This window comes from Triplophysa dalaica, chromosome 10 (assembly GCF_015846415.1).
Source record: "Triplophysa dalaica isolate WHDGS20190420 chromosome 10, ASM1584641v1, whole genome shotgun sequence".
NCBI classification, from domain to species: Eukaryota; Metazoa; Chordata; class Actinopteri; order Cypriniformes; family Nemacheilidae; genus Triplophysa; species Triplophysa dalaica.
The window spans coordinates 12,995,872-13,021,056 of record NC_079551.1 but is presented as its reverse complement, the minus strand read 5'-3'; the positions used below and the strand labels follow the sequence as shown (position 1 = coordinate 13,021,056).

At 41.9% G+C, this 25,185-nt stretch overlaps 1 protein-coding gene across 15 annotated transcripts in view; it reads right to left on the bottom strand.

Annotated features, from left to right (window-relative positions):
* The window catches only part of ptprsa (protein tyrosine phosphatase receptor type Sa), a 156,271-nt gene that overhangs the window by 16,148 nt on the left and 114,938 nt on the right, over window positions 1–25,185 (bottom strand). For 4 of the 15 annotated variants that reach the window (XM_056758615.1, XM_056758619.1, XM_056758617.1 and 1 more), the window contains 16 exons: window positions 24,961–25,091; window positions 24,727–24,874; window positions 19,872–20,186; window positions 18,380–18,573; window positions 17,494–17,520; window positions 15,440–15,557; window positions 11,300–11,893; window positions 10,384–10,478; window positions 10,039–10,292; window positions 9,749–9,836; window positions 9,134–9,361; window positions 8,880–9,040; window positions 6,858–6,973; window positions 4,697–4,744; window positions 1,907–2,004; window positions 97–220 (listed from right to left, as the gene is read on the bottom strand). In XM_056758615.1, the coding sequence (XP_056614593.1) occupies window positions 97–220; window positions 1,907–2,004; window positions 4,697–4,744; window positions 6,858–6,973; window positions 8,880–9,040; window positions 9,134–9,361; window positions 9,749–9,836; window positions 10,039–10,292; window positions 10,384–10,478; window positions 11,300–11,893; window positions 15,440–15,557; window positions 17,494–17,520; window positions 18,380–18,573; window positions 19,872–20,186; window positions 24,727–24,874; window positions 24,961–25,091 (2,739 nt within the window). The remainder of the gene's footprint in view (window positions 1–96; window positions 221–1,906; window positions 2,005–4,696; window positions 4,745–6,857; window positions 6,974–8,879; window positions 9,041–9,133; window positions 9,362–9,748; window positions 9,837–10,038; window positions 10,293–10,383; window positions 10,479–11,299; window positions 11,894–15,439; window positions 15,558–17,493; window positions 17,521–18,379; window positions 18,574–19,871; window positions 20,187–24,726; window positions 24,875–24,960; window positions 25,092–25,185) is intronic. The other 11 variants (XM_056758622.1, XM_056758628.1, XM_056758620.1 and 8 more) reach the window with 8 other exon arrangements.

Sequence of the window (25,185 nt, the reverse complement as noted above, 5' to 3'; positions counted from 1 at the left end):
TCTTAAAATAAATCTCTCTAAAATGTGTCCAATGAATTTCACAGCATTTTAAACAACACACAAGTGTAGTTAAAGCGGAGTTCGCTTCTAGCTGACCTTCGATTGGAGCCAAGATGACGCGGGAGTGATCGTAGGCGATGACGTTGGCGTAGCGGTTCTTGGGTTTGTTGACCTCCAGGTTGGAATGTTCCCAGGTGAACTGCTGGCCCGGATCAATGGACTGTGGAAGAAAAGAAGAGAAAGAAACAACCCTCAGGGCTTTTCCCAAATCTCACGGCACCACACACGAATACTAATTCTAAAAGCAAGGTGGAGAAACGTGAGCGTTCGAGATTCAGAGAGGGGTCGAGGTAGGCCAAGAGTCTAGTGGTGCCAAAAAGTACAAGAAAGGGAATCTTTCACATAGCAAATGTTCGCAACGAGATAAAAGTCCAGCCGGCGCATTAAAGAGTAATTAAAAGCCTACGCGCCATCGCTTGAAATATTCACGGGCAGGTAGCGCCGTTGAGATCATTACGTGGACAGTGAATAATAGCAAAAGAAACATTGATAAAAGACTCTGTTCTTTGCTGTGAGGGAAAGCGAGATGAATTAGAGCCAGCCGCTCTGACGCCGCAAGATAAATGCTACTGCTTTTCCAATATGAGAATTCTGAATAAATATTCTATTCCCCTGTCAGGGTAATTTAGTATTCCATTATGATACCCAGCCCGTCCTCGGGCATTGGCGCTGTCCCAGCTCTTCAGGTTTGAGGGATGTTTTTATTTATTGGACCGCCTTTGCATGTTGAAATTGGGGCTAAATAACCTACAATCAGGGGTTTGATGTCACTGTTTACTCTGCTATGATATTAGCCGCTAAATCGTCGTGCTGTTCCTACACAGGTCACCAGTCTTCTCGAAATCACTTCCTCTTATCCTCCCTAATGAGTCTTTTATTCAATAAATTAAAACATTTATTTGCTAAAAACTGCATTTTCTCTAAGGTGTAGGAAAAGAAACGTCTATATCAAAACACACACACATGTGCATCAAGTGTATATGGAGTATATAAATATGCACAGGATAAATGAAGTGGTTAATTTCAAACATTTATTTAAAAAACGACAATTGAGGCTGTTAATGCCTGACATTCTTACACAACAATTGCAACGCATGCTAAGTTTTATGCTAAGCTAATGTCGCAAAAAACTATTCAACCCAATAATCCCCCTGTTCCCACTGGGATATCAGGCTCAGCCGGGTGCCATTTCAGGCGGCATTAAGTTTTGATGGCAACACGCTGAGACTTACGATGGACGACGACATTTGCTCTATGCAGATGAAGGCTGACTGAGCAATAGTGAGCGCTAATCAGAGTCAGGCTAGTTAGTAAGCCTAGCGGTTCACGCTGAGACAGCACGCCCTGGGAGATCATCGTTCTTGACCTAAGGCCGGAACGTCTCAGTGAGCTTTGGTGAGATTTATTCATTTAGAAAGTCAACCTGATGCAGTCACAGATTTTTGGGCCTTTTAAGGGATAGTTCAGTGAAAATGAAATTTCTTTCATAATTTATTCACCCTCTTGTCACTGAGGTTTTTGTATGGTTACAGCAGACATCTATTTTATGTCTGCATTTACATCTGCACGTGAATGATCAGTGAATGAGCGGTCAGTAACCGATGATGGTGGTAAGAAAAAGGATTGAAGTATTTGTGTTATCAATTGTAAAAAAAGGTCAGACAAGATGCATTGAATCATGACCCTCATGACCCATGAGGCAGTTGAAGATTCACAACTCTTGTCTAGTTCGATCCACATAAAAAATAGGATTTTTTGTGCATAATTGTATTAGGTAAATCAAGCAGAAAATGTTCATCAGTGCACATGAGGATGAAAGCGCTCTGCGTTTATTAGATGCGTTTACCTCATACTCTTGAGAGAGCTTTAGATTGTCGTTGGCTTTCAGGAGCTCCGTGTGTTCGGCCAGCTCGCTGATGGGTATGGGCGGGTGGTTCATCATACCTGCAAACCAATCGAGAAAAGACGACAAACATGATCAGTCGGGTCATACAGAAGCAGACAAAAGCTCGAAAGGGTGCGTGGGAAGGGAACATTTCAGCAGGTGAGATGATGGGTGAGGTGTGATGTTAGGGACACAGTGTGACCAGACCAGAGCTCTGTGTGGCAAATCTGACCAATCGGGATCATCCTAAACAGTCGGCAATGAAACAGAAGAGATAAAATGAAGAACCCGAGCGATGGTGCTAGAAAACCCCCAGACCAATTACAGCGACGATGGCGGTGCAAATGGTTCCTTATAGCCCTGCAATATTGCCAAAGCGCATTTTTTCCCCGACTCTCGAAAACAGTGAAAATAAAATATCCCAGGAGCAAGACAAACACGCGACGTGTAAGACAAACCGTACGCTTGTCCTAGGTGATGAGAGACGAGAGGAGTAACGGGCATGGTTGCCTCTGCGAAATCAAACAAATCTCCCTTCAAAGCCAGACGTAGGAGCAATAAATCGAAACAAGACAAAAACCTGCCCTTGAGAAATACGACCGCGTCCACTGAGACGAAATGTAATAGATTAAATCCAATGCAAAATCTCAAAACCGCTCTTACGCTCCGCAGAGGGGAGAAACGGAGCCGTTTGCGTTTACTACGCCGTCTTTTCTGATAAACAAAAATTGTCCTTGATTTCTTTGTATTGCCGCTCATTTCAATCTAGGGAAAAGGTACGACACAATATTGCTTTTCTCTTGAGTAAACTTGCGCCTTGACACTCAAACAGCTTTTCGAGTGGAAGAGGCTGGCGATGATTTCCGTATGCAACCCTTTGTGTGAGCGACGGCGGGCAAGGGATGATGGGGGTAATTGGGGTCTCGGTGCGGGTCGCTCCTGCGAGAGTTCTGGCCTGGGTTATAATGACCTGATGGAAACTAAAGTGGTTTTTCTCAGCTTTAAAATCAGCCAGTGCTAGGAAAGCCGTTTCGTTGTGTTAGTTTGCACGTGCAGTGATGCGCACACCCCAAACTCCCATAATCCTCCAGAGTTAATCCAATTATGAATTAGTAATGGAATATCTGTGAAACGGACATGTTGTCTATTTATGCTGAACTTGACTAGGTCCTAGATGGTGCTGCATTTATAGAGGAAATGATATTGTGTCGTCTCCTGCGTCAATTTGAGGTCAAGAGTCGGCTAAACGTTGACATCTTTCAAGAGGGCTGATTTAATTAGCCCTAAATAATCAGCATAATCACATTAGCCATCCTCAATTTCACATCCTGTTCACGTAATTTCTTTCTTTAAGTGGACATCACGAACGTAAGTCATTAGCAGTGGCACTTTTGTTAGTACAAAAACGTTATTTTGCTCAGTCTGGACAAATTCTTCGGAGACGTCTGGAATAAGTTTCGCCCTCTTAAAGTGAGCCAGGTTAATATATGCCGAAGCACTCTCCAAAAAGATGCGAAGGGCAACTTTGGCAAACAAGCCGATATCAGAGCTGCATGCTAAACGGTACCAGCGCGATGAGACGGACCGTCTCGAGTGCAGAAGATGAATGCTTTTCGATGTCAACACGTTCCTCAATTTTGCTCATTCATCGTCTTTTGATTCAATGAAAACGCTCTTGTTTATATAAAATTACATTTAATCCCACACAAAACATGTACAACTTTACATATTTATTCAAAGCACTGTGAAAAATCGTATTCTGGAGCGTCTAAAAAAAATACCCTACAGGCCCTAAAATAGTTTAAGGAAATGTTGTTTTTAATATTCTTTCTGTATTCCTTTCCTGCATCTTTTACGCCCAACAATCTAGCGCGAGTACGCAAACTGTACAATTACATATTTCCAGTCTTTTATTTGCTCTTGACAGCTGATAGAAACAACAAATCCTTTTGATATCCATTGGCGCGCTGCCTCTGGTCATTTACATATAAAAGGGGGAAATGCTGGCTGTATTTCCTCATAAAAATAAACAGAATGAGGCGCTTTGGGTTCTGCGGACCGCTGGGGGGCGGGAGGGTCGCATCAAATGTCGGACGGTCGTGTGCGGAGGGTTTTAATTCATTCTGCTCTTTATCTCTGCCTGCAGAACGCCTGCGTTGCTGGAGAGAGGAGGGGGGCTGAACGGCCGGTTGGGGGGGGGCTGTGAGGATGCTGGAATGTGAAAACAAGATCCACGTGAACAAAAGGCACAGAAAACTCTTCTGAACATCATCAGCCGTGATCGTGTCACTTTAATTGTGAATTAATAGTGTGCAGCCAGAAGCAGTCAAAAACAGAAAATCAAAAGCTGTGTCGCGATTGAAAGTTCAAAGCAGTCATCACGTAAATATCTCAAGAAATTATTTTTACAATTGACATTACACATTAATCAATTGACTTTGGTCACAATTGAATTATTCTAAAAACAAAGTGATTGTTTTCATACAAAGAAAATGACGCGTGATTAGAATGGCCTAAGCCTCAATTTTACAACGGCTACCGAGATATAACGTTGTTAAAACGCCGCTTTATTTGAAGGATGACTGCTTTGAACTTTCTCTGGTTACAGGAGTGAAATCAGCACAGATCTGGTTTGGTTTGTGAGGAGTCAGTCATGTGCGGATGTACTGTGAGAACACAACCCATTACTGGCATGTGGGGCGTTATACAAACATAAAACACAACAGCTCAGCGCGAGATGCGAGGACTAACTTTCATAGTCAAAACTGGGTTCGCTGAGTGGGCTGCTTAGACCAGAATCTGTGAAAAACAGCAAAGATGAGAAAAGAAAAAACATCTCTTAATGAAGTAATATTTCTGTTGAGAACAATCCTGAAATGACTTAAAATCTACTAACGATCATTTATTTTTCAATCCGCATTGTGCATTGGCTGGATGTTTTATACCCGATGGCAGACCTAATAAACTATAGCTGGCGGTATGAACCCAAAAGATGTGACAAACAGCGGAGAATCTTCTATATGGTGGTACGTTCTCAACACAATTAAAATAAACACCAACACCAAGCAGAAAAGTAAAGGTTGTGGTAGTAGTTGTGACCGCAGTAATCATGGTTTTGTTGAAAACTATGAATGAATCAAAAAAATTATGACAGACAGTCCGACACAAAGTCACATAATCGTGAACAATCAAATACCCAATAAAACTGTAAATACAAAATGACGTTAAAACAACGCAAACATTTCAACACACTATACACTGATCTTCTACACCGTCAGATTAAATACGGCATCAACACTGTGTCGTGCTTCACTTAGATAACACACATCCTTCTTTTTTGCTTGAAATATCAGATGGCGGCGTTTATCGAGCGCTAAAAACACACACGGCCGTTTGCCATCTTAGCGTCTGTCCAGCTGTCAGAATAGCTGCGACGAGAGAGAGAGCGGATCTGTTCTTCTGGTCTAGACCATCTGTGATGCTTTCAGTCGAACCACCACAACCTCACATCAAACAGAGATACACTAAAGCTACTATAAAAAATATAGCGACCTCAACATGAATCGAAGGGTGGGTGAATATAATAATAATCGCTTTTAATAATTTTAACAAAGAATAACCAAATCGAGCACAAGATGGGCCCTTAAAACGTGACCTGAAACGAACAGAATGTTGATGTCTGATTTCATTAGCATAACCGCAACATTTCGTGTGGTCATCCATGTGAACTCAAGTATGTTCGCCCCTATTAGCTAATGGAAATGTCGCTAAAGCGTTCTCCCGTCCCAGCTAATTGGTCTAAAATGTGTTTAAATAAAATTCACCAAGCAAAGAGATAATAATGGAACGACGGCATGCCACAAACCCAACGCTCTACAATTAATAAAGTTGGTAAACAAACGCAGCTTTACTAAGCTTAGCCTCTTCTTGTTGAAATAAAAGCGAAAAAAAACACAAAAAATAAAATAAAAGCTTGCCGAGGCGCTTTCAGACGTGTTGTTAGACGGCGCCCGAACAAGATGCTCGACAATGGACAGGTGATTATGGGAAATGAGTCGGTGATAGCGCCTTTCTGGCTTTCTTCTTCTGTGTCTCTCTCTTCTTTATCTCCGGCGCAGATGGAAAGCTCCGGGCGGAGGTCGAGTTATGACCTCCTCCGGTGAGATTGCCGCCTTTGAAACGAGAGCCGTTTGATGGAGAGACGCCCGAGAACGGACGGGAGGAGAGAGAGGTGCAATGCACCCTTCCACAGAAATGTCAGGCTAGGTTTAGCGTCCAAAGCCGGCGAGAATGAGAACGGCAGAGAATGTTCTTTGAACTGCAGGATTTGGATGAGACAAAAGATCGTCTGCTTTTGAACGAGGCGGGAGGGGACCGTCTAAAGCTCTGTGGGGTTTTATTTTGCACCGGGGTTAGAAGAGCTTTCTCACCACCTCGAACGCAACCTTCGTTTCGGGGTTACCGTGACTGACGGGCCGCGCACCGTCATTAACGAATAAATTGCATCACCGGAGACGCAAATTAGAAATAACAGCGGGCGCATTTCAAACTGACAGTTATATTACATTTAATTGACAATATATGTCATATCTTCACACTTCAAAGAGCGGATCAAATGTTCGACCTGCTTTGTGCCGTTGTGTTCGGGTGAAACTTGTGAAAACATGTCCAGGTCGTATTTCAACTCGACATCAAAAGAAAGCAAATCAAATGTTTTGCTTCAAAAAAACAAATGCAACTTTTTTTTGACACTTTATGATAATTAAGCACATAATCCTAAATCTTAAAAAACATCATGATTTGTTTTTCTTTCAATGTTAAATGAAATGCGATCTGGAGATAATTAATACATGACGTCATGTTTAAAGTTAGGAGGATTGTGTATGTTTTGTGTTAGTTTGTATGTGTGTACCTGGGGTTTGGAAGTTAATGCGTCTCATCTCCACAGGGTCGGTTGGGTGGTGAGACGAGATTTCCGCGTTGTTCAGCAGACATTTCGCCCGTGGCTCTGACTCTTTCCGTTTACTGCTTTAGAAAACGAAAAGAAAGGCAGAAAGACTAAATAAAGACGCAAGTGAACAGATTCACAAAAACAAGCCCCCAGTGACCCAAAACACTCCATGATGATGTACACAATGATTCTTGTGTTTGATTCAGAATGATTCGTTTGATCAATTTGAATCAATAAATTGGTTCAGACACGTCTTGTGACAAAGATGGCCCTGCAAACTTTGTCATGTATAGTTTGGTCACAATAAGACACATAAGAACCAACAAGATGTGCTTTTTTAAAAGTACACAAAAAAAGAACCTCTGGACACAAATAACTCATCATGATACACAATGATTCTTGTCTTAGATTTTAGAATGATTCGATCAATCTGAATCAATTTGTTCATATATGAATGCCATACAGTTAACTCGAAGCAAATACAAAGCTTACACACACATATATATATATATATATATATATACACAGTGGGGTCCAAAAGTTGAAAATCAATCTAAGAACGTCTCTAGACAACTCAAACTCAGATTGTGTAAACTACACTAACATCCAAAAATAATTTTACATCATAACATTCAACTTCTTTAAAGCTCCCGCTGTATACATGAAAACAGTGACAGAATGTACAGCCAAAACACAGCCAAAGCCGCATCCACAAACCATTCAAAAAAGCCAGTCGCCGTTTCCTCCGCCGTCTAATTAAAACTCGCTTTTTTGCGGAAACGGAATGCTTTCTTTCGCCCCCTTAAAAACAACAATAAAGCACGGCTAAGACCTACCTGTCGGGCTTACTGCATCCGTGGCAAGCGTTGAAGTGAAATAAATATATAAAAGGAAAAAAAAACACAACAAGAATGCAGAGGAGAGAAAATAAGAAGAAAATCAATGGAGCGCATTTGAATTCACAGGGCGGCCTGTGGCACATTAGGCTCATCTGCATTTGGAGAAACCTGTTGAAGACGTGTGTCTGTTTGTGTGTCCGCTGGGGGCTATAAGACACCAGAGGTCGGACCCAAGGTCCCGAGGAGGGAGGAAACACTATCACGCTTTTAACCTCGTTTTTGAGGCGTTAATGAGCAACGGCTTCCCTTTGACATCCAGCACGCTTGCATGCTAAAAGTGAAAGTGGACTGAATCGGTAACGGCTATTAGCTGTCGTCTCATTAATGTTTGATACTTTAGAATCAACTGCCCTCCTTCGCTACTCTTTGAAGTTTTGAAAACTACGCAAACGCTGGAGGCAACGTTTCTAAAAGAAAGCGTCAGTCTTGAAATTTTCGTTCGACACTTCCTTACATTAACATTCATTTACAGCAACAGGGGTTAAAGGAGAAGATCACAAAAAAATGAAAGGCTAGCCGATATATTCAAATCTCATTGGTTCTCACATTTGTTGTGATGTAGATGGTGCTATAATCTTACTTGGTCACAAGACGCATAAGAAGCAATGAGAATCAGTTTTGGATTCGTTTGAATTGCTTTTCGATTAATTTAGGACCTATATAATGTATGTAATGTATAAAAAAATGACATATTTTGTTATTGAAAAACTTTTGTTCAGCTGTAAAAATGGACGCATGAAATGTGCCCTCATGTACACTAGACCTGTTGGCTGGATGAGAAACAAAAGCGTGTAATTTTTTTTTCGGGTACTTTATAGTAAACATACAATCAAACATGTCGTCGCTGTCCTTCCGAAACCACAGATGTCCAAATGCGCTGATTTTTAGGAAAAAACTGTGTTGCGAAGTCGACAAGCCCTTTTTAATAATTTGTATTGATTACACGTTTGCAAAACCCCTTCACAAACATGAAGCATGACCAATAACAATGATTTATGACACAAACAAATATCACCAAATATGGAGATGCAAGGTTTCAGAAGGACAGCAGAGATATTTTAACGTTACTGTAACTTCCACTCACTTCTTGTACAGGAGAATGGCGATCACGATACATATGATGAAGACCACGGCGAGAACCGGCCCCACCACCCAGATGAGCCCGTCTCCACCTGTATCAATGGGGAGAGGATCCACGTCGGGCGCCGTAATGGAATCTGTGTAGGGGCTTGATGCAAACGTCTTCTACACACGTGCGAAAAAAAATGATTCAGTTGAGTGTGTTGTATATGTAGATATACAGGTATACACTAGCTGTTTATGGTTTCTTTCCCTCACCCCTCCAGCAGTGTGGAGCTCAGCGAGGATGAAGAACACGTATTCCTGCCCAGGTTCAAGGGCTCGGTTCTCAAAACCGCTGTAAACCATGTTGTTTCCTAGAGTGAAGGATGGAGGCATGGACGAGGGTTTGAAGCTGCCAGCAATGTAGGGCTTCTTCCCATCCACCTGCTTGAGCTGACGGGTGGTCCGGGCGTGACGCTGACCGAGTGTCTTCTCGCCCAACAGCTGTGGAAGAAAAAAAGGAAGATTAGGGCATGAGCCTGCAGAGAAATCATGAAGAGATTGCTTTAAAAAATCATTGCTATATAAAAAGTGACTTCAAAGAAACAACAAACAAATTGAAAGGAGAAACGAAAAGCACGTTAAAAAAAAGCGCTGCACTTGTGCCGCGAGTCAAAAATTAAAATAATAATTAAAACGGAGAGTGAGCGTTCTAGCTATCATCTCAAGGTCAAGTGGGCCAGGCATGGCAATCTGCCTGTGCTCGGGATAAGAGCTGTATAATTGTCTCCTCTCCCCATCGAACCTCCGAGAACATTCCCACAATGCCCTAGTGAGATTGCTTATAGTGACCGTCTTTGAAACAAGGTCAAAAACAGGAGTAACGTTCACCTCTTCTAGATCCAGCTCGTCTGGGTTCTTGAAATGTCTCACTTGTCCTCTACCCTTCTTCAACGGCACAACCACAACAAAGATGACCCTGCAATCCAGACGGTACAGGTTAGCGCAAAATGAAAATGGTTATTTGAGTACAACAGAAATGTTGATCCCGAATTGTCTCAATTCCCAATTACACACAACATTGCGCATTGTTGGTGCAAAAGGACGCTAACGGGAATATTAGCATAACATTAGCATAAGCATGTGGTCATTTCATTCATGTTTCAGGATATTTTTCTCACTTGATCACTTCTCTGGCTTCCAGCGGAGGGAAAAGAATGGTCAGCGTGTTGTCCGGCTCTCTCTTGATGTCCAGCTCTGGTTTTCTGATCAGAATGGGCGGGGCGGTCCGGGCAGTGAGCTTGTGTTTGGGTCCGTCCTCTGCGTTATCCTGACAGGTGATTCTGAAATCGTAGGTGGTGTTTGGCCGCAGGTTGGTGATGAGAGCTTTGGTCATCCTAGCATCGATGTCGACTTTCTGCCTGTTGTATTCGATCTGCAGACGATGGGATTTGGAGAAAATTAAAGCTTGTGGGGAAAACTTTTCGTTAGGACAGATTCTGAATCAACGATGCCGTTTGGCTCACCATGCAGCGGTACGGCATGCGGCTGTCTGAAAACTTCCAGGTTATCAGCGCTGTTGTCTTGGTGACCAGCTTGACAGTGAAGTTCTTTGGGACGTCTGTCCGGTTGTGAAGGAGGAAGAAAAACAAACCAGACATTTTAGCAATAGATCAGAGTAGCAGAACGCTTAAGAGAGCGGAGAGTGTTAAGAGCGCTCGCGACTATATTCAGAGGGTGTGGGGAGGTTTGGTCCCACATGGTGAACAGATTGTGATGTTTATGTGAAGGGGGGAGGCGCTCGGTTGGGACAAACAGCACGTTGGACTGGACTTGTGAACACAGAACCACAAAATCACACAGTACTCTGCCCACCCTGGCCCGGCAGTGCCGCCCCAACGAAACATTCCCATAATTCCCTCCTGAATATCTGAACCCTTGTTATATTTGAGCAACCCTGTTCTCGCTTGGATGGGCACTGCCGTGGCAGAGAGCTAGACAGAAACAAGGACAAACCCCAAACACACTTGTTAGCAGTGCATCATGGGACGCCATGCTGCAAACCATCCCAGTGTGGGTGGGGGGTGGTTGAGGACAGAAATGAGAATCTTTAACCAAAAAGGAAAAGCCAAATCAAGTAAAAAAAACTGCCTGCACGTGGTCCTCGCCTACCTCAGTACACTGGGGGGGATTGTGAGTGGACGAGTGTACGTGCTGGGCGTGTCTGACCAATCAGCACTTACCTCACAGAACCGATGCTCCTCCCTTTTCAAAACTGACTGACTTTAGCTTACTGACTGTTTACCTTGTTTGTGGGGTGGGGTGCAAGTGAGGTATGTGGCTCCCGGAGTTTGTTATTTAATCGTGGTTTAGGTGCATTGCGGTTTTCAAAGAAGAGGTTGTGGTGTCCTGGGTGGGGCGAGGAAAACAAGCAAACCATACCTGCTTCGAAGGCCACCGTTCGATACTGGATCGACGGGCTGTAGGGCCCTGGACCTACACTGGTGTGTGCTCGAATTTTCAAGGCGTACACGGCGTCGGGCCTCAAGCTGTTGAGGGTGTATCTGTTCTGGTTCGCCGGCAAACGCAGTTCTTTGGGTCCGCCCACCATGCCGGCCTCCTGATAAGCCAGCGTGTATTCTGTTATGGCGCCGTTGCGTTCGGCCAGCACCGGAGGCACCCAGGAGAACTGGAGCGAGCAGCAGGTGATGTTAGTGTCCTCGGTTATCTGAGGATACCCTCTGGGAACCTCCTCTGGGATTCGGAGGTCTCTCGTTGCTTCGTCTCCAAAGCCTGATTTGGACTTGGCGGAGACTTTGAACATGTACGTGGCCCCTCGGTGGATGTTGCTGACGGAATATTCCAGCTCGTCAGGGCCGAACTCAAGCGTGGCCAGAGGGTTCACGTCCTTGCGGCCGAACTGCAGACGATAGCCCTGCAACTCCAGACCCGGCGAGAGGACCTCTGGGGGTTGCCAGCGTACTAGCGCGGACGTCTCTGAGGTTTGATCCACGGAGAGGAAAGGAGGCCCGGGCACTGCAGAGAGAGAGAGAGCATTACATTTAAATGAACTTTATCGGATCTCTTTTTCATTCTGTTAGTCACTATGAAAGAAAAAGCATTTCAACCGACTATAAGGGGATTTACATTACAAGCCCATTTCCTGCTGTTTGAGAAATGGATATTTTCAACTCAATCTTTTGTGCATGTACATACCGCTATAACACAAAGCGGCAAGTAGATGATAACAATAAATCTATTCTTTAAGGCAATACAGTTCTCTCTCACGTTTTACTACATGGATTGTGCGTGTATACGAACAGTTTCCAGAACCTTTTTGATTTGAACAAATAAATTCACACGTACACTAACCAACACCGCTATTTTGTCCACGATAAGACTAAAAGATGTTCATGAACAGATGACAGACACACAGGCTTAACACAGCTGAACGACGCGAGAACAGATACGAGGACAAATGCCTCGGAGAAAAGACGTTGATGGAGACACGGAAAAGGGCCAATCTGCCGCAGCGTGAGGACAACGAGGGTCAGAGATGCTGTGATTGTCCCCCTCCCCTTCAGCACTCCAGTCCACTCCAGTGGACGACACACAATCCCCTCCACGGGGCCACAGGCACGTTTCCCATTAGAGCCTGCATTAACAGCTGTTGACCCACAGGCGCTGATTAAGAAAGGATTGCCTTTCTCTCTCTCTGTTCTATAGTGAAATAACCTAACCTTCGGCGATCACGTCACGTGACTAACCTGTCGACAGCATTGAAACTGAGCCATTCTGAGACTTTATAAAACCAGCGCCTTAAAAACTGCAGCGATGCATTGTGGGCCGAGCTGGTAACACATTAGTCTGTGCCTGACACTGAAGGCCTCCAACACACTTCACAATTCTACATAACACCACACTTACATAACATAACACTACACTTTACTAAAAGTACACTATATCATACTATACTACCACTGCACAAACATTAGACGACACTATACTACACTACATTATACTATATCATACCATGCTTTACTACACCATACCACTTGAACCACTTCATACACTTGAAAACTAAATGATTCCATATTTTACTTCACTTAACACTAGACTATATTATATTTCACAACATTTAAAACCAGACTATCCTTTATTTTACTACACTTAACACTAAAGTTTACAATATTATACCATATTTTACTACACTCAACACTACACTAACCTAACTGCCTGACCCTACACTTAAAATTACCCTATAGCATATGTTACTACACTCATATGCACTATACCATACCTTACTACACTTAACACTACACTATACTATACCACACAGTACTGTACTGTACCGTACAGAATAATATAACATTATACTACATTGCACCATATCATACAACAGCGCACAAACCCTACACTATACCGTATATATACAACACCTTTCCATTCTATGGCACAGTAACACTATACCATACTATACGCCACTATACCATATTATACAAAAATACCTTCTAGCCTCCTTTAACCTATACCATATTTTACTACACTTAATAAAACACTACACCATACAGTGCTGTACACTATCACATGATACAACACTGCACCATATCATACTACACCACACAAACACAACACTACACCGTATATACAACACCTTTCCATACTATGGCACAGTAACACTATACCATATACTGCACCATATCATACTACACCACACAAACACTAAACTATACCGTATATCCTACACGCTTTCATACTACAGCACAGTAACACTATACCATACTATACGCCACTATACCATATAATACTTAAATACCTTATAGCCTACTTTACACCACACTATACCATATTTTACTACACTTAACACTACACTACACCATACAGTGCTGTACACTATCACATGATACTACACTGCACCATATCATACTTCACCACACACAAACACTACACTATACCGTATATTCAACACCTTTCCATACTATGGCACAGTAACACTATACCATACTATATGCCACTATACCATATTATACGTTAATACTTTATAGCTTACAAACACTACACTATACTGTATATACTACATGCTTTCATACTACAGCACAGCAACTATACCATATTATACTATGCTACCTTATAGCTTACTATACTAATAATGCGCAACCCCATACAATAATAAATTACACTAAGATTATACATTGGATACTATAATATGACTTAGCATTACAGTTGATAACAAGCACCATGAGTACATTTTTCCAACTAACTAAATTAGGTTCATTAGCCGTACCTGTGAAATGTTAACGGTTGCTAGGCAACAGTGCAACTTAGCACATCACTATAGAACTGATGTGTGGTCACAACTACTGTATCAGCTCAATTCAATTAAGGCATACACAATAACAATTTAAGAGTCTGAACTAATGCTTTATATAAACAGAATAATTCATTTCCCATAATGCCAACTCAATAATTCAAAACGATTAAATAATTCAAAGTGTTGTCTAGAGAATAACCTGCAGAAAGTTACAAAATCCTGGCATTGGACGGTGTGATAAAAGAAGCCCTATAGCAAGCGGCTCAGAGATGACTCAAAAGATGAATTGTGAAACCAAAATGTTTGTACTGCAAAAATCTGCCTTTATTTTTAGTCATTAGTAAATGAAATTTGGTTTTAAAAAGGAAACCTCTTCAAACAGCCACTCCAGTGCTCATCCGTCTCTAGCTTGTGCCTCTTTCTTTAAGCACCCGTCTGGTATCAACACAATTTGAATGACGGCTCTGCATGACTGACAGGCTCCTCGGTCCCGGCCGAGGCTTCTGAAGTCTATCTCCCTCACGCAGAGCGGCGGCTCAGGGACAGGCGTCTCTCTCCGACGACAATTCACCACGGAAGGTCCCGAGCATGAAAGGGGCGGGTCGGGCCTTATCAATGCAATAAGTCAAGGGCTTATGTTGTCTGACAGTATTATGTCTCATGAAATGAGCCATGAAAGTGGCCTGCGGTGGCTTTTCTTAGCCACATTGGTCAGGGTGTCTCTCGCTGCCACATGAAAGAACATAATGCCTCCTTTTTTATAAGCGGGGCTGAGTCGGCGCTTGTTTATTTATTTATTTCTTTTGTCCGGTAAAGAGTTTGGTCACAGTTTTGGAGGCGGGTAAAGAGAGGGGACATGCTTTCTGTGAGGGGGTGAAGTGTGTCGCCGTATGTGTGTGTGGAGGAGATGGCGGTGGGAAATGACAGCTGCATAGGGCGTTACTGTCACATGGTGACACCTGCGACAAGCACACCTGTCACGGCGGTGGCGCGTCTCCGCGTGTGAGGTTTTCAGAGCCCAGAAAGAGAGGCTTTGTTTGCTGCAGTGAAGCATCAGGCCAGTACTGTACCTTTAAATGACTCTTAGATTTTTTTGAAGTCTAACACCAAACTTTTTCACCCTGCTATTAATTCTCTTTGCTTTTATGTACTCTGAAACACTATGTGTTATTTCACTGCAATCCCTTTAGGTTGGTATTGGTTCCTGGAGCTCATAAGAGCCCGCCTGCAGGGCTGTGGACTGGACTAATGATAATGTTATTATTACCCACCTGATCCTTTAGTCACCACTAGCTTGGGTTTGCTCCGGGCTCCGTCTCCTTTTGTGGTGTAGGCTGCCACGGTGATAGAATAGGTGGTGTCAGGTTGTAGCCCCCCGATGACCATCTCCTGTTGTTAATGGACAAGGAGAGAGAAGTTAGCGCTGGGTTTGGGAACTCGAGGTTTAAGAAGTCTATGCGATGTGCCACTCGTACAGGCATGCCATCAATTTCCCCTCTTTTCAATGAGACGCTCTGTCGTTTGCACCTGCTACACATGTGTCACATTAAATAAAAGTATATCAATTCTCTGAGTAGGTATAAAAACAGCTTGTAGGTATACAAAAGTATATATACAGTACAACTGTGTATAACAAAATAACATAACTTATCACAATAATACAACTTATTCTTTAAAACTACAATAGCATTACATCACTAAGTGGCATGATACATAATATAATATAATACAATATAATATATTATAAAGAAGGTTGCTAAAATGTAATACATACTTAAAACTATAATATCACTCTATTAATTCAACTATATATAATATATTATAATTTTGTATATGTAATACTATAAAGTAAATATAAATATTGTTATGCTATAATATAATATAATATAAAGTAGGTTTCTAAACTGTAATAGTTACTATAAACTATAATATCACTTAATTGATTCAGCAATATATTATAATATAATATAAATAATACTATAAAGTAAATATAAATAATGTTATGCTATAATATAATATAAAGAAGGTGTCTAAACTGGAATAGTTAATATAAACTATTATATCATTTAATTGATTTAGCAATATATTATAATATAATATATATAATAATATAAAGTAAATATAAATAATGTTATGCTATAATATAATATAATATAAAGTAAGTTTCTAAACTGTAATAGTTACTATAGACTATAATATAATTTAATTGTTTCAGCAATATATTATAATATAATATATATAATACTATAAAGTAAATATAAATAATGTTATGCTATAATATAATATAAAGTGGGTTTCAAAACTGTAATAGTTACTATAAACTATAATATCACTTTATTAATTCAGCAGTATATAATATATTATAATATAATGTATATAATACAATATAGTAAATAGAAATAATGTTGCTTACTGAGCAAACCAAATAACCTTACTTAAAAAAATATTATAAAATAAAAATTAATCTAAAAATGTCTATATTACTTTAACATTAATATGATTAAATAATAAAACTTATTTTATAATAACATGATTAATATAATATACTACACATTCACATATGTCTTTAGATAGACTAATGCAGATGATTTTTGAGTATTATCTGTCCATTATATACTGTTCTACAAGAACACGCTTCAACATTAACAAGATGATTATTTAACAGCAACCTTCACCGTGGATTGCTGTTATTGGCTTTTAGCATGTCATCTAGCATGACCAGGTTATGGATTGCCATTCCCGCTGGTCTACAACACATGTCTGTGAATTCATTCAACAGAGAGCTCGAGCAAAGTGCTTGTGCAAACAGAACGGCTTCAGAATAATGAGTTTCTACGGAGCTAGCAAGCTGATTTTACGTGAAGGAAGCAAACTTTGATGAGCGCCCATGAAGGGGGAAATTAACGGCATGCGCTACAAAGAAAACCAACCTGTTTAACACCAAATATTCATGCAATTGTTGGGGTTTGAAAAGCAATCACTATTGCATTTGCTTACATAAATGCATAAATAAAGAATATATAAAATAAAATCAACCCAATGCATCACCCTTTAAAACTAGCTTGAGTTTACACACGATGAAAAAATGTAGCATAAAAGCACGACATAACACGCGTAACACACTCATCCATGCCAGACATAAAGGAACCCTGATGTTACATCATTTCAAGGTTAGCGTAGATTCATTAAGCATGTTAAATGAAACAATATGACACGTGTTAAAAAAAGATTCAGTCGGTATGGATGTGAGTGTGACAATATTCTTAGCAATGTAACATCACAGGTTCATACACGACACCGAACACTCGCCGACAACCGTACTCACATATTCAGCCGTGTCGTCCTTCTCCCACTAACATCCCCCACCCAGGAGGAGAGAGAGAGCGATTTACAGAGAAAGAGGAAATAAAGAACCGTGTATGAGGACAGAAGGTAAAAGTGCCAGAGTGAAGTAGGTCAGTGTGGATTAGAGTTTAAACATTAAGAAAAGAGGAAGAAATGGTAGCCAAGTTTTATTCATTAACAGCTAAAATAAATAATAAACGCTTATTTGAGTCACGAAAGGCAAGGGTCGATTCACACTCATTATAAATCGTGAATCCACAAAACTCAAACGTAATTAACGCTGTGATATTACTCACAAGCAGTACCGTGAATTTTATTTCAAAAGAGATGTTTGTGTTCATCTTCTATCGGTTATGAAAGCAAATTCAAATTTTTCTAATTCAGCTAATTCATCAAAAGAAGATCTTTTGAAAATAGGTGTAAAGTGTGCTAGATGAAAATAAATGTGAGATAATTCTTAAGAAGTCAAGCTTTCCAGGATACGCCTCTTCAAAATGAAATTCAACATACACAATAAATAAACAATTCTTATATAGTTTTCTAAAAGAAACATCTCTGTATAACTTAAGGTTTCAGCCGAAGGCGGTTGTTTTTTACTGTGACTGCAGCGCTCGATACTGAAGACATAATCAGCGTTCCTTTATCTACACTACGAGGGGTTAACCTCATTAGAGCTTTGACTAAACCGTGCAATTCTGCTGCGAGATAAGATGTTTAGGACTGCTGTGGAAAGCATTCCTGCGACATTAATAGCAAAGTTGCAAGAACTTCATAGATTAAATTATTCATAACAGGATTTCCGTCATTTGCAGTGGCCGTGTGTGTATTCAACCCCGTTACATGCCGTTTGTGTGGTGTTAACGTACCTGTGCGTCAGCTAGCATCACGTCCTTGATGAGGGGCAGGCCGCGGGACTCGCCATTCTCGACCAGCACGTAGTGGACCTGGTAGCCACGGATCTGGCCGTGCTGTTTACCCGGCAACAGGGAACGCCATATCACCTTGATGGCGGTGGAGTTGAGAACCTCCACCTCCACGCGGCGAGGGGGGGCACCGGGTACTACATAGGAATTAAAGACATGTTTTTGTTGACGTTGGTTTAAAACCTGCACAAAGCTTGCTAGCACTAGACTAAGGTGTTTTGAGCGGTTGCTAGGATGTTGCTATGCAGCTGCCTACTAGCCCGGGTCAAAAAGTTTAACTCTGAATATTTAAGATATTCTGCACTACAATAATCGCTAAGGTCCTTCAACATTACAATTTTTTTAAATGTTTAATTGCTTACAAAGAAACAGCGCATCGACAAGTCGCTTGTTCGACAAGTCACATGACCTGAGACATCATTCAGGTGCACATAATCTGTACAGGATGAACTAGGCATCAAAGTTTAAGGCACAGAGTTAAGGTTCGAACCAATTACAGTTACAAAAAGTGATTACGAAACTTTTCAAAATCCTAATTGCTCGCCTAAAGAGAACACGATGTTCTACACCCATCTTAGTGCTCCTAAAAGAAACTCAGCCCGGTCTCAGCCGGTACGCACATTCAATTACGTGAAACCAAGTTACAGATTAAGCGACTATCTTGAGGGACATTTAATCAAATGTAATATCACACCCCTATATACCCCACCAGCCACTTCACGCCGTTCCATTTAACGATCACTCTTATCCCGGCTCTGATCAATTCACCGGCTGCGGTCTTTTACCTGTGAGCTAATGAAAATCCTTTTATACGAGGCCTTGACGTTTAATGTCTCTGGTTATTGGCTACCACTGTAAGGAGAAGAGAGATTTCCAACACGCTCAATAAAGGCGCAGGCGCAGAAGTGTCGAAGCTCGCCTCAATATAAAATGCCTTGCGTCTCCAAGGACGTGGATTTCGTAACGTGTCACTACTCAAATAACTCTGTTGCCAAGATTTCCCGTGAGAAGTCCGGGCAGGAATTATTTTCCTCTTGACCCGCCTACAGCTTACATGTCCGCTTGACCACCCCGACAAAAACATCCACCGAAGGGCGACCCCAACGGGACCTAGCGGGGCCGCCGAAGCCCCGGAAACGCAGCATGCGGCGTGTTCCGTATTGATTACTAGCTGGTGTCCTGAACTCCTGCTGTCAATCACAGCGGAGCGCCTGTCACAGGGGACATCCGGCACAATTTCTTGCAAACACTAGCTGGATGACTGTATTTATGTCTGTGGCCTGTTTGCTTGCAAAAGCTCTGACAGCATCATTTTTGTGTTAATGTTCTTCTCATACATGTTCTTTAACACTGTGACTAGAAAGCATTCATAACTTAAAGGGAAATGTTTATGTAATCACCATTGTGAAAATCCAGTCCAAAAAATAAAACATACCATCTTCATCTGTGCGGCAGAGCAGCGGCTGGCTCTCAGGTCCCGGACCCACACTGGTGCTGGCGGCCACCATGACCCGATACATGGTCCATTTCTCCAGCCGCTGCAGGAGGATCTGGTCGTCGCTGGGTGGCACGGGTGGCTCTTCCACAGGCTCGGCGCTGATTTCTGCACCGCCCCCCACCACTGCGTAACGCACTATGTACCCGGTCAGCGGCCCGTTCTGGCTGTCGGCCGGCGGAGGGCGCCAACTTACCAGCAGTGTGGTGGAGCTGGAGGAGGCGCATGTAATTTCTTGAGGAGGGGCTGAGGGCTCTGCTCAGGTTTAAGGGAGGGGGGGAGAGGGGAGGTGGGAAACAAAAAACGAAAAGATGGGAAAGAGAAAAAGAAAATGATAAAAGGGAAAACTCAACCAAAAAAAAAACAAGCAACAACAAACACCGAAACGTAAATCAAAGGATAAAAATGGAGCCGAGGGCAAATGCAAACAGAAAAGCTTGAATTCGGAAAAGTCGGAATGTTTCGCATGCAGAAGACTAATGGTTAAAAAAAAACAGGGGTTTAATGTCAAATATCTAAAAGTAAAAGTGGCCTGTAAGATGCTATAGCAGCTGTCATTTATCCGACTATATCTGCTGCCTGTTGCTGTTAAGATTTAGCACATCTCCTACGCTAAATACTCCAGGCACTCAGGATAGATTTCCACCACGAGGTGGGGGGGAAACAGATCACCTTATTTGCATTCGAATGAAGGCCATTCATTCTGGTATTTCCAGACTTTTTAGTCAGACACTTCCCCTGTGCATTTTAGAAATTACAATGCCAGTGCCATTCTAAATCAATACAAAAGTCTGCCAGGTTCTTCAGTCCCTGCGCGCTAAAAGCTCACGCAGATGGGGGCGTTTTACTTATAAGAGACAGATGCGGGCCTGTAACATTTATCTCCATTTGGAACTTTAAAAAGTGAGCGTAAAAAGTTACTTTAGTCCTGGTTGCTGTAGCGTCTCTGAAGCTATAAGCAGCTCAAATGAATGAAAGGGAAATCGAACAGGACAGGAGATAAAAACATAATTGTGACTGAAATTTAAATGGATGAACACCTTAGAAAAAGCAACACAACAAAATTTCACAACGATGAAAAAACCCCTGTGTGAAATAATGGCTAGAAAGAAAACATTAGGAAATGTCAACTCATAAAAACCAAGCTTCAAACTCAAAGTAAGACCATTAACGAAAACACAAAGCATTTTCCCGTACGTCATACGTACCTGACATCTTCAAACACTCATTTTAAAAGACTTTCTTACCACAAGCACCAGAACCGAGGGAGATGTTTTCCCTCGAGTCGCTCGGGTGAAGCCCCCTCCCTCTGCTGAGCTTCACAAATTCAGCTCTGGCACGCTACATTCATCCCGCCTCGATTATCAAAGACTTCATGGTATTTCCTAAAATGTGCATGGCTGTGTGTCTTTGGGCGGCTTGGAGGGAGAGAGCTTCCCCTGTGCTTTTGTCAGGCTATTCACTGTTTACACTAGCATGAGGATCCACAACACTGAGATAAGGGTTCTAGCACCTTGCTAATCTGCTACTTTTGGACCTGCCCCATCCCAGACCAAGCTATTGCTACCCCGACCCAATACCCCAATGGTGCCAAATCCCTCACTCTCAGTTTGTAGAAGCTCCGTGTCTGAACCTGAGCCTCGTTCAATATCCACTGACTGATACAAGCATTTCCCAGAATGCCGCTGCCACCCATTCGGTCAAGACAGGAGCGTCTATCTCTGCTAAACCTCAGGCTTGACATACCCCAACATTCAACAGAGTGACTCGTCCATTGACGTGTTCTGTAACATGTGGGGGATGCCGAGGGTTAGTGGAGTACTACCTGTCCGACCGTCACAGGGGCGTCCAACCTACTACCTCCTGGCAACTCTGATGGGACTGGAAAGCGAACAACAGTCTAGAACAATTGCACTGTACCGTAAAAAAAAACACAGACATTTAACTTTTTTCACAGTCCATGAGGAAATCCAGCCTGCCACCAGATAATGCAAGACTCTGGGGTGGAGGGTTTGTTAATCTGGTTCATTAGTGTCCAGACACAAGTGAGTATCAAGGGAGCTCTTGGTAAACATGATGACCCTCATTATAGCTGCAAACTCATCTGACACGGTTCCAATGCTGATTTGGATTTGAAACTGGCAGGAATAGCAATATTTACGGCCATCAATGACCCACTAAGGTCATTATATATATTAATATGACATTGAATACATGCATTTATTTTTATAAAGTATGATATCTAGAAACATTTTTTACCATTTTTGCTTTGGTTATAGCAGAAATCCAGGAAAGTGAGGTGGCAGGGCTGGGTTTTCTCGTGAATGATGGTCACTTACCTCACGGGAATCCACACTATAATGCTTGTTTATGTGTGAGATTAAAGGGCGGTTTGTGCTAAATAATCGTCCACACCTGTCGCCCCATTGATGTTTTCTGTGTAAACCTGCGATACTTCAACGTTCATACTAATGAGTGCATCTTTGTGTGGGTCTTAAAATAAAAAAAAAATCCCCTAGAGATACATACTCTCACTTTAGTTTTAACAGATTTGCTTTGGTGATGCTGCAGTAAGTGACGTTACTGTGTGTTAGGTTTGTCAAGTATCACGCTAAACGAAACCCCAAGAGAAAAAAACAAATCCCCGAAACAACTTGGAGATGATTCCTCATGTGTTAAAAGAGAGTCACTGAAACAAAATTAACTCTAACCTTTCAAAAGTGAACCAAACCGAAACTAAAATTTAAATTAAATAACATCGAGCCAGAGAGCAGGTGAGCTTCTAGAAAAGTAAAAAGTGGCTTAGAAAAAAAGAGAAAAATCGTAAAACAAGACATACAAAGATAAATGCAGCGATATAGACATATAGAGATGGAACATATGGAAACACACACACAGCATAAGACATGCTTGACCTTGCCAGCGGTGAAAGTATGCATGGACAGAGCGCCCCCCAGGGGTAGGGGGAAGAAGTGCATGCATTCAGTGCTTGCTCTCTCACACCCAGTTGTTACATTGTGAGTCAATGCAGAAGGGTTCATTCCATCCCAGCACCAAACCAACCCCACACCACCCATTCTGCACCAATGAGCTGAACTGGTAGAAACAGAAGATGTGTTAAAATGGTCCAGAAATCTGCTGTCATGGCTTTCTGACATCTTAGCCATGACGGAAGCAAACCTAGGGGACCTTTGAAGGGAAGGAACGTAAGAAATTAAACAAAAATTAAACTGTAAACTGATCATATTTTGTACCTGGTTGAATTGTTTGAACCAGGTATTAACACTGTAACAGCCCAAATAAAAATTGTTCTTCGCACAATGAATAATTTAAACAAATACAACTAAAATGTGTTACATGCATAAAAATCGGTGATAATATATCGCCAATTGTTGAATATCAAAGAAAACCTATGAGGTTTTAAAAACGCCATATATTTTCTGTTATTTCTTGGTATGCAAATTGATCATTGTATCTTCCTTTGTGCAAAAGGTCAGATTTTCCTGCTTCTTTTGAAGCGCACGAGATCACACAACATGCTCGAATCATGCTGGGTAACACGGATCATCAGGTTTGGTCCGTGCCAGCCCGAGTGCAGCTGTCGACAAATCAAATAAAAAGCAAAACAAATAAACCAAAATTCAATACGACATTACATTTAAATGCAATGACGTGAGATAATAAAATAATGACGTTTTTTAATCATAATGTAACGAAAAAGTTATACTGAATAGAAAATACAAAACAGAGTTCTCAGGGTTTATCTTGCACTTCTGGGTCGCTAATTGAAATTGCACAAATTGTATTGTACTAGAGCACTGACGATGTCAGGCGCCGAATCCAAACCATGATCTTTTTTTAGGCCGGAGGGTTGAATAATTCAGTCAGTAAATGCTGACTACCCAGGGGCGCTGGCGGACGCTGACTGTGTGGCTTTCGGTAATACGCAGCGAGGGACGAGATGTGCTGGAAAGCCATGGCAGACACCGGAGTCGATAGTATTTTGTGTGCTTTGGTCACATGGGAGAAAAAAGTGCATTTGCTGTTGACACATGAAAAAGAAATATAAACACAGAAGAAGGGAGCATGGGGGGGGGGGGGGCGAAGGAACGAACGGCACGCCTGCAGGAGATCAATCATCCCGCATTGATTTGTTTGTTTCACATATAGGAATTCTCTGAAGTACATAACTGTGACATTGAGAGACCCAGATTAAAGAGAAACAAACAGAGGAGAAAAAGACGTGCATGTCAACAGCATGCAACGCATTCCTGCCGAGGGTCGAGACATCGGTTAAACTCAACATCACAGGTCATTTCAAAGTTACAGCTATAACCCTTACCATCTCAACCAAGAATGTTTCAACATTTTTTTTAACAGGACAAAAAAACATTTATCATGTTATGTACAATAAGAAATATTGAAAGGCAACACTGTTTTGGACAGTGCAAAACAACATCACCTTTGTAACATGTACATAGCTGAACTTTCGTCTCAAAGGTGATAACGTCTTGCACGAATCATATATGCTTTTACATAAAATAACACACAAAGAACCCACAACCCAGCACCTAAAGTCACACAGCAACACCATTAACATTTACTCCTTGACATTTGTGGAGTCGAAAAGGAATATCCGCAGACTGGAAAACAGGGTGAAGGTTTCTGTGACCCTGAGTTGTTGCACCCGACCCCATTTATAGCTCAGAGTAGATATTATTTCTCAATCAAAAAAACAACACCAGACCCCCAACCCTTCGCTCACATCCATAGGGAAAGTAAAAGGACTACATACTGGCTTGAGATGTCCTTTGGGATATTACTTTGGTGAAGGCTCCGGTGCCTCTGTTGGAGACGGCGGCCAGTGAGAATGAGTACTCTGTGTTAGGACGTAGGCCGTCCACCACAAAGGAAGTTGCCGGGCCGAAAGTTTTCTCCGTCGCCTGTTTGATGACAAAACAACAGAGAAGGTGACGGGAGTGTCAACAAAAATGAAGGTTATAAAGAACGTCTGTTTTGAAGATGGCACCTGAAGTCCAGTCTCGCCATATTGCAGTTTGTATCTGATGATTCCTTCTTTCTCGAACGCAGGTTCCCATGTTAGCTGAACGCTTGTGTCCGACACCTCACCAACCTGGAAGTTGCTCGGCTGTCCGGGAACTACAACAGAGCCAATGTTACAATTTCTTGGATGTAATACGACGTACAGATAAAACACAACCAACATTCCCAATCGCTAACTCGACTCGGTTCA